This window comes from Hypanus sabinus, chromosome 5 (assembly GCF_030144855.1).
Source record: "Hypanus sabinus isolate sHypSab1 chromosome 5, sHypSab1.hap1, whole genome shotgun sequence".
NCBI classification, from domain to species: domain Eukaryota; kingdom Metazoa; phylum Chordata; class Chondrichthyes; order Myliobatiformes; family Dasyatidae; genus Hypanus; species Hypanus sabinus.
In genome coordinates, this window is record NC_082710.1 from 183,253,459 (window position 1) to 183,264,258 (window position 10,800).

General features: G+C 40.9%; 1 protein-coding gene across 1 annotated transcript in view; it reads left to right on the plus strand.

Annotated features, from left to right (window-relative positions):
- LOC132394859 (tenascin-X-like) overlaps positions 1–9,508 on the plus strand; it is a 168,568-nt gene extending 159,060 nt beyond the window's left edge. The window contains exons 42-44 of the mRNA XM_059971266.1: positions 1,259–1,420; positions 8,485–8,648; positions 9,014–9,508. Coding sequence (XP_059827249.1) covers positions 1,259–1,420; positions 8,485–8,648; positions 9,014–9,106 — 419 coding nt within the window. The 3' untranslated portion in view covers positions 9,107–9,508. The remainder of the gene's footprint in view (positions 1–1,258; positions 1,421–8,484; positions 8,649–9,013) is intronic.
- The last annotated feature ends 1,292 nt before the right edge of the window (positions 9,509–10,800 follow it).

Genomic DNA, 10,800 nt, shown 5'->3' on the forward strand with positions numbered 1-10,800 from the left:
GGCACGGGCCAGTTAGGCTGAGAGGCCTGTTTTAACACCATAGGAGCAGAGCAGAATTATGTCAACTAGCCCATCGAGTCTGCTCCACCATTCCATCATTCTTCCTCTCAACCCCAGTTCCCTGCCATCTCCCCATAACTGTTGACACCCTGAACCTATCAACCTGTGCTTCAAATAGGCCAAATATTGTGGCCTTCACAGCCGAATGGGCCGAAGAATTCCACCTTGTGGCTAAAGAAATTCCTCCTCATCTCTGTTTAAATGGACGTTCCTCTATTCTAAGACCAGGGAGTTCTGGTCCTGAACTCCCCCACCAGGGGAAACATCCTCCCCATGCCACTCTGTCTAGGCCTTTAAATATTCGATAGGTTTTCATTAGATTGACCCCCCAATTCTTCTGAACTCCAGAGAGTACAGCCTCAGATGCCCCCCATAACCCTTTCATTCCCAGAATCATTGGTGTGAACCTTCTTCGGACCCTCACAATGCTAGCACATCTGTCATACATATGGGATCAAAACCAGCTCACGATACTCTGTGTGGTCTGACCAATGCCTTACAAAGCCTCGGAACCACATCCAACGTCCTCTCTAGTTTATTTTTTACAGCTGTGTGGACCAACCGTTGCTCTGCGCAAGAAGTTCTTACACGGCCTGACAGCTGTGTTATCCCAGCTGCTCGGGACGTGCTCGGAAGCAATTCTGTTACAGCGCAGCAGCCGTGCACCAGTGCAGCTGAGAGGGAACAGCGACTATATCCTAGCTTTCATACTCTAGTCATCTCAAAATGAAGCTTCTTTTCACTCTGTGTTACTGTCTGACTCTACACCAGTCATGGGGAGGAAGGAGGCAGGTGTCGGGAATGGATTGGGAACGAAGTAACTGGCCGTCGTTGGGATGTTACGGGCTTTCCACACCCATTAGCCCAGTCTCGGAAGTATTGGGAGTTGCCCTTCCTCCCCTCATGTCAGACCAGGGGCGGCACAGTAGTGTAGTGGTTTGTGTAATGCTTTACAGAGCTAGCTACGTGGGTTTAATTCCCACCGAGTCTGTAAGGAGTTGATACGTTCTCCCTGTGACTGCATGGGTTTCCTCCGGTTTCCCTCCCACAGTCCAAGGCCGTACAGGTTAGGGTTATGTTGTGCTGGAAGCAGGGTGACACGAGTGGCCTGCCCCCTCCCCCCGCCCCAGCACGGCCGCGGACCAATGCTGGTGACAAGTAAAGCTATATTTTTTTCCTTTAATCTTTCGCTTGCCAGGTCTGGAGAACCTACACCAACTGACATCACAGCAGCGCTTCGAGATGCGTGTGGACCTGCGTGCTGGCGAGGAGTCTGTGTACGCCACCTACGACAACTTTGTGGTGGAAGGCGCAGCTGTGAAGTACCGGTTGGGGCTGGGAAGATATGCCGGAACTGCAGGTGAGTCACTGCCACATCCAGCAACTATCCTCACGCTGCTCTGGGACACGAGCAGGACGGCTGGGGGGGTGGGGGGGGGTCGCCTTGAGCCAGGAGAAAGCCTTTGATAAGATGCCACACTCTTAAACTCAGCGGCCACTTTATTAGGTACAGGGGTGGAACCCGGCATGGTCTGCTGCCACTGTAGCCCACCCACTTAAAGGTTTGACGTGTTGTGCTCTTCTGCCACCGCTGTTGTAACGCCATCGGGGTGCTCCGCTGTCGTCTCAGCTCAGGGTGTGGAGACCAGCTCCAGCATCCTCTGCAAGCAAGTTTGTATAATCCCAGGTTCTCTGCTTTCCGAACAGTCCAGAGACATACCGGTTAGTAGATTAACTGGTCATTGTAGGTTATCCTCCGGCTCGGCTGAGGTTAAAATCAGTGGGCTCCTGAGCGGTGCAGCTGGAGAAACCTGTTCCCCCACTGTATCTCGAAATAAATTTAAAAAATAATACAATACTGTTACAGTGACCGTGACAAGGCTTCATTTTCTGCTGCCACCTGTAAAGAGTTTATGTGATCTCTCAGTCACTGATTGGGGTTCAGCCACTGTCCGAATCGATACCAGTTAGTAAAGTCCATCAGTCATGTGGGTGTGATTGGACGGTGCTGGCTCGTTGGGCTGGAATGGACTGTAAATAAATAAATAAATGTGTGGTTTTCTCAGTTACCTTCCTGCCAGCTCGAGCCATTCTCCTCCGAACTCTCTCGTTAACACTGGGTTTTCACCCAGAGAACAGCAGCTCACTGAATGTTTCTCGTTTTTCGCACCATTCTCCCGCTGTGCGTGAAAATCCCAGGTGATCAGCAGTTTCTCAGACACTCAAATCACCAACAATCAACGTCAGACTTGGTTTAAAAGAATCCCAGTAGTCCGCATCATGTAAACGATCCCTTTCTTTCTTTCTTTCTAAATCTTTTTATTAATATTAGTAATATGTACAGAATACAAATGATATATTGATAAAGAAATTACCAACATATAAATTCCATTACATATGAAAAAAAACATATATAATAGTTACAATATAAATGAATTTACCAAGACATAAGCCATAAAATATATGTATGAACATAGTAAGTCTAAATATTTCATAATATAAGATATAAAGAGAACAGAAAAAAGAAAGAAAAAAAATATAATGCAAAACTAGCTAATCTAATCTAATAAGTAATAACTAATATAGAAGAAAAAAGAAGCAAAAAAAAGGGAAAAAAAGGGGGCTGTTTATAATATCTCACAAAAATAAGTATTCATCAATGCCGTCTCTTCCGGTCCTCTCAAAATACATAAGCTAAAAGCTGGGAAATCAAATGAACTTGGCACAGGGTCATATTACATCATATGAAAATGTTGAATAAATGGTCTCCACAACTTTTCAAATTTAATAGAAGTCTCAAAAGTACCACTTCTAATTTTTTCTAAATTTAAACATAACATAGTTTGAGAGAACCAATGAAATACAGTGGGAGGATCAATTTCCTTCCAATTCAACAATATAGATCTTCTAGCCATCAGAGTTAGAAATGCAATCATTCGATGGGCAGAAGAAGATAAATGCAGTGAGTCTAAGATTGGTAAACCAAAAATTGGGGTAATAGGATGAGGTTGTAAATCGATATTCAAAACCGCAGAAATATCAAAAATATCTTTCCAATATTTCTCCAAAAATGAACAAGACCAAAACATATGAGTTAAAGACGCAATTTCAGATTGACATCTATCACAAATAGGACTAATATGAGAGTAAAAATGAGCTAATTTATCCTTGGACATATGGGCCCTATGTACGACCTTAAATTGTATTAATGAATGTTTGGCACATAACGATGATGTATTAACTAATTGAAGAATTCTATCCCAATTCTCACTAGAAATACTAAGCTCTTTCCCAATCCTTTTTAGTCTTATAAAGAGGCTCTGAACGTATCTTCATAATTATATTATAAAGTTTTGAAATAAGCCCTTTTTGAAAAGGGTCTAATTCAAATAAACTCTCCAAAATATCTGAAGGCACAAAATTTGGAAACGTAGAGAGTACAGAACTTAAAAAATGTCTAATCTGTAAATATCTAAAAAAATGAAATCCAGGCAAGTTATATTTGTTGGATAATTGCTCAAAAGACATGAAACAATTCTCTAAAAATAAATCAGAAAATCGTAATAATCCCTTAGTTTTCCAAGCCGAATAAGCTTGATCTATAATGGAAGGGTGAAAAAAACAATTAGATACAATAGGACTATTTAAAACGAATTGAGTCAACCCAAAAAATCTCCGAAATTGTAACCATATACGCAAAGTATGTTTAACTATCGGGTTGTCAATTCGTTTCGGCAATTTAGAAAGAGCAAAAAGGAGAGAAGTCCCTAAAATAGAACCCAGAGCATAAGTTGATACCAATTTAGTTTCTAAACTCACCCAACAAGGGCCAAAAGATCCACCCCCATCTTTCAAACAACATAAAAAATATCTAATATTAACTGCCCAGTAGTAAAATCTGAAATTAGGTAATGCTAACCCGCCTTCCTTTTTAGTCTTCTGTAAATGTGTTTTACCTAACCTGGGATTTTTATTCTGCCATATATATGAAGAAATTTTAGAGTCAACATTAGTAAAAAAAGATTTTGGGATAAAAATTGGTATCGCTTGAAAAATATATAAAAACTTAGGTAAAATAACCATCTTAATAGCATTAATCCTACCTATTAGGGATAAAGATAAAGGTGACCACTTAGTAAACAAACCTTTAATCTGATCAATTAAGGGTAAAAAATTAAATCTAAATAAATCTTTAAGGTTTTTTGTGATTTTGATCCCTAAATAAGTAAAAGAGTCATTAACTAATTTAAAAGGTAAATTTCCATAAATTGGGACCCGTTTATTCAAAGGAAACAATTCACTTTTATTAAGATTTAACTTATATGCAGAAAATTCACTAAATTGAGCCAATAATGATAAAACTGCTGGAATGGATTTCTCCGGGTTAGAAATGAATAGTAATAAATCATCTGCATACAAAGATAACTTATGAATATCTGTCCCACAATTAATACCCAAAATATCCTGTGATTGTCTGATGGCAACTGCCAAAGGTTCTAAGGCAATGTTAAATAGTAATGGACTAAGAGGACATCCTTGTCTAGTGCCCGAAATAGGCGAAAAAAGGGAGATCTTTGATTATTGGTAAACACTGAGGCTACTGGAGTATGATAAATCAATTTAATCCATGATATAAATATCGGACTAAAATTAAACTTCTCCTACACATTAAATAAGTAAGGCCATTCAACTCTATCAAATGCTTTCTCCGCATCTAATGAAATCACGCATTCTGAAGTGTCATGTGAGGGAGTATAAACAATATTCAACAATCTACTAATGTTAAAAAAAGAATAACGATTTTTAATAAAACCAGTTTGATCATCTGAAATAATTTTGGGTAATACCTTCTCCAATCTAGATGCCAGTAACTTGGAAAAAATCTTGGAGTCTACATTCAATAAAGATATTGGTCTATAAGAAGCACAATTAGTAGGGTCTTTATCTTTCTTCAATATTAAAGAAATGGAAGCTCTATAAAAAAAATTGTGGCAAATTCCCCAATCTAATGGCTTCCTCAAAAACCTTACCTAACCAAGGGGAAAGAGTAGTGGAAAAAAATTTAAAAAATTCAACTGTATAACCATCTGGACCCGGTGCTTTCCCAGAATTCATTGAGGAAATAGCCCCTTTAATTTCTACATCCGTAATAGGAGTATCCAATATCAAAAGATCATCAGATGATAATCTTGGAAAATTTAATTTCCCAAGAAAATCAGACATGGTATTCTGATCTTGAGGAAATTCAGATTGATACAGGGAGGTATAGAAGTCTTGAAATGCCTTATTTATCTCATCATGATTAACTGTCAGATTCCCATTCTGCTGACCAATCTTAGTGATTTAACATTTAACCAAAGCATTCTTCAATTGACTAGCTAACAGTTTACCAGATTTATCACTATGTATATAAAAATCAGATTTAGTTTTCATTAATTGATTTTCAATCGAGGATGTAAGTAATAAACTAAGTTCCATTTGAAGTTCAACCCTTTGTTTGTAAAGCTCCTTACTAGGAGCAATCGAATATTTCTTATCAATCTCTTTAATTTTATCAACCAATAAAAGAGTTTCCATCTTAGTACGTTTCCTCAAACCAACAGAATAAGAAATAATCTGTCCACGTATATACGCTTTAAAAGTGTCTCAAAGTGTTCCGCAGGAAATATCATCTGTAGAATTAGTTGAAAAGAAGAAGTCGATCTGCTCCTCCATAAATTTTATAAAGTCAGAGTCTTGCAACAAGGTAAAGTCAAATCGCCATTGTCTAGCATTAGAAGCTGTATCCGTAAATTTCACAGAAAGTAATAATGGAGCATGGTCAGAGATAGCTATAATATCGTAATTACAACCGATTACCGATGGAATAAAACAAGAGTCTACAAAAAAATAATCAATTCTCGAATAAGAGTGATAAACGTGAGAAAAAAGAAAACTCTGTCATTAGGATGCCGGAATCTCCAAATATCAAAAACTCCATTGTCAGTCAAAAAAGAGTTAATACAAATACAAATATATTAGGGTTAATAATATATATATAAAGAGTTTATATACAAATATAAAGAGTTAATAATAATACAAATATATTAGGTAAAGTCTGAATAGATAAAGATTTATCCATCAGAGGATTTAAACAACAATTAAAGTCACCACCCATTATTAACTTATATTCGTTTAGATTGGGTAAAGAGGTAAATAAAGACTTAAAAAAGTCAGGACAATCCACATTGGAGTGTAAACATTAACCAAAGCAACCTTTTTATTACAAAGTAAACCCGTAATTAACAAAAATCTGCCATTCGGATCCGAAAAAATATCATGTTGAACAAATGAAATAGAGGAGTCAATAAAAATTGAAACTCCTTTTACTTTAGCATTCGAATTTGCGTGATACTGTTGACCCCGCCAAAATCTAAAAAAACGAAATTTGTCCTCCTTCCTCACATGAGTTTCTTGTACAAAAATGATATGAGCATTAAGTCTTTGGAATACTTTGAAAATCTTCTTTCGTTTAATTGGATGATTTAAACCATTAGTATTCCGAGACACAAAATTAATGGTCTGAGCCATATTTCTAAAATCAACCCTTTGGTATAGAAAGGGTTAACCAACTTATAAACTCATGCACCCGGAAGAGGAACAAAAGTAAAGAGAAGACCCGGAAGTGACGACAACACAGACATATTTGAAGTTCAAAAACAGCCCAAATAAAAAAACTAACACAAACTGGTACAAAATAAATAGAATTAGAAAACAGACCATCCCCCCACCCCCCCCCAAGAAAAAGAGAAAAAGCCAAAATATGACTTAAAAAGGGAAAAAGTAAGACTAATCCTACCCCCATGTCAGCTGAAGAACACTCCAAATATAAAGGATATATATAAAAGAATCACCCCAAATTTAAAAATTAAAATCGCTATAATAAAAAACATATTTCTAAGTATAGTTAGTTGTAAAAAAAATAAAAATATAATCACTAAAAAAAATTATAAATCGGGCTCTAGCCCAGACAAAACAAAAAATATTTAAGCAATGATAAGCGATGCATTGTAGGAAAAAGGCGAAAAAAATAAAAACATAATGCGATCTTAAGCAAAACCAAAAATCTTTTTCAAAAAACCACCATCTTAATCAAAGAAAAATTCACCTTCAAAGAATTAAAAATATACCTTCGAAGGAACAAAGTTAATGGACAAGTATGTAGTTAAATGATTAAAGTGTATAAGGCAAAACAATTAATATGATGAAAACACACTTTATCTTAAGTATAAAGTCTAGGATGAACCTACACCAATAACCAGATTTTAATTCTGGTTTAAGAGATCGGGAACCATGTTACACGATCAGAATCGTTCATTTATTAGAGACTGGTGTCTGTAGCAGTAGGGAAGTTCTCCTCCAGATATTTTCTCGCTTCTGAAGTTGAAATGAAAACCTGTCGTGGAGCATTCGACGGAGAAATTCGAAGCTTCGCAGGGTATAGAAGCGCAGGTTTCAGATTTTTCTCATAACATTCAGCCATCAACGGTTTAAAAAGAAGCCTTCTTTTTAAAAGGTCAAGACTAAAGTCTTCGACCAGGCGGAAGCAAAATTCTTTGAATTTAATCATTCCTGCCCGACGAGCTGCTCTTATAACTTGTTCTTTGTCATGTACATAATGGAACCGGACAATTACCACCGAAGGTTTGTCGGTAACACTCGGTGATCGACGCCGAATTCTATGTGCCCGATCCAATAAAGGGGGGTTATTCGGGAAAATCGTCGGAAACGCTTCTTTTAAAAGTTGAGCAAAATATTTCGAAGGGTCATCTTTTTCTATGCCGTCTGGAAGACCAAGTATACGTAAGTTCTGTCTTCTGGAGCGATTCTCAAAATCGTCACTCTTGGCTTTAAGGGCTTCCATCAGCTTAATGGTCGAAATTCAATCCTGTTGCAGTTTTTCAATAGTCAAATCTCGCTTCCGAGCATCTTCTTGCAGAGACGCAATAAGAGCTTGTTGCTGTTTAATTACTGAATCCGTCTTAACCATGTACTCTTGAAAAGCCTTTATATCTTCTTTAAAAAATTGTTGTAGTTCAGCAAATTTTTTATCCAAAACCTCCATAAATAATTCAAAAGTTAGTTGAGTTTGTTGTGGCGGAGCCTGCTTTTTTCCGTTACCGTTCGGATTGCGTCCGGGATCCCATCCCTTAGACCTGAGAGACATTTCTGTTTGCATATTTTCAAAAGTTCACAACAAACTCTTGGCAGTAAATCCAAAAAAAAATTAACAAAGAAACTTTCGGTATAGGTAAAAATAAGCTGAATAAGGGTGATCAAAGGTTAAAAAAAGTAAAGGTTATGGAGCGAATCCAAAACAGTACTCACTCACTCCATGAGCGTCTCCAGCTGACTCCATGTAAACGATCCCTGTCCTTCTCACAGGCAACTCCCTGGCCTACCACCGGGGCAGTAACTTCACCACCGTGGACGAGGACAATGACAACTCGCTGACCAACTGCGCCGTCTCCTACAGGGGAGGCTGGTGGTACCAGAACTGTCACCGCGTCAACCTCAACGGGGAATATGGCAACAACAAAGACCACCAGGTAACGGGTCACCTCCCCGCTCCCCTCCCTCGGTTCCTTACGCTTGCCTCCCCTCCTGTCCGCCCCTCTTGCCCCCGCAACTCTATTCTACCCCGTCTGTGCAACTCCAGACTTCGCTGCCTTGCCCAAACTCTCACCGAGTTTTCAATCTCAATTTTCCTGCTACTTTCACCCCGCGCTCTTCCGCACCCTCACTCTCCCACTCCCTCCTGCACTTTCACCCTCTCTACACCACCTCCCAGACACTACCTCTTTCACCCCTCATCTCCCCTTCCCTCCTCCCCACCCCTCATCTCCCCCCTACTCCTCTCCTATCCCACCCTGTGGGAGTTCATTGACGCTGACCGCCTCTCGTCACTCCACAGGGTGTGAACTGGTTCGGCTGGAAGGGCTTCGAGTTCTCCATCCCGTTCGCAGAGATGAAGATGCGGCCTCACCGAGCGGACAGGAGGGAGTGAGGTCGAGGGTGTTGCTGCCGGGACTTCACTAGAGCTTACAGCTAACTCTCACGCCCCGATGCCAGGCGTTGCCGCCGACACCGTCGCCCACATTATCACCATTGTCTGCGCTCCGCTCGGATCCAGGTTAATTGGCTTTTCAGCCCCGCCAACAGCCTGTGGCCGGGACGGCCTCCACCCCTCACAAAGGGGAACGGCCGCTCGGCCCTGCACTTGGGGACATGTTGGCGGAGGGGTTTGGGGTTTGCAGACGCCCAACTTTCATTTACGCTGCTTTGCGGAGTGTGAGTACTAGACTCGGTCTCCAACTCAGCACCACCCACTGGATCGACGCAGAGTTCGGCCTTTTGTACCGGGTCGGAACCATGGCGTGTTTTTGTTATCAGAGAGTCTGGAAATATATTTGGCGAACCTTTTTCTAATCCTGAGTTTGTCTTCATCTCACACAAACACCGGCACACACACACACACACACACACACACACACACACACACACACACACACACACACACACACACATTCTTACACAGACATACACACACTCACACATTTACATGCAAACTTACAGGCATACACACACACAAATCAAGCACACTCACACAAACTTACAGACATTCTCACACATACACACAACATAATCTCAAACATTCACACGCCTACACGCACAAACAAATGGACATTCTCACACACTCACAGATTCAGACAGACATTCACACATACACATTTACACACACACACACACACACACACACAAACTGACACTCACATGCTCGATACAACCACACACACACACACATTTACAGGCATTACCGTACACAAAGACGTACACATACGCAAAAACTTACAGGCATTCACATACACACAAACACATTTACGCATAAAAGCACAACACTGACGCATTTACACAAACAGTCACACACCCACTCTCTCACACACACAGACACCTGGAGTGACGGGGAGAGAGTGATGAGGTCCCGGGGAACACTGAGGGGGAATTGGTGAAGTGCGAGTGAGGGGTGGCTCAGAGACCAGGCAGTCTTGTTAATGGTGTGTTGTAGGTTGACTGGGGTAGTGTGAGGTAGGCATGTGAAGTGCTATAGGGGTATTGGGGAATCGGAGCGTGTGATGCATTTGGTGAGGTACTGAAGTGTGTTTTAGGGTGACGGGGTGTATGAGGAGAGTAATACGAGGTGGGTTTCTAGGGAGTTTTGAGGAGTGTGAGATGTTGGGGAGAGTGTGATGGATGGGGTGAGATCTTGGGGAGTGTTGTAGAGGGATTAAGGGAGTGTGAGATGTTGGGGAGAGAGCAATGGGTGTGTTCCTAGGCAGTATTGTCGAGGGATTTGGACACGTGTGGTGTGTCGGGGAGAGCGTGATGGGTGGGATGGGTTCGTAGGAAGTGTTGTAGAGGGATTGGGAGGAGGGCGAGATGTTGGGAGAGCGTGAAGGGTAGGGTTCTGGGGAGTTGTAGAGGGATTAAGGGAGTGTGAGATGTTGGGGAGAGAGCAATGGGTGTGTTCCTAGGCAGTATTGTCGAGGGATTTGGACACGTGTGGTGTGTCGGGGAGAGCGTGATGGGTGGGATGGGTTCGTAGGAAGTGTTGTAGAGGGATTGGGAGGAGGGCGAGATGTTGGGAGAATGTGATGGGTGGTTTCCAAGGGAGTGTCGTAGAGGGATTTGGAGGAGTGTGGG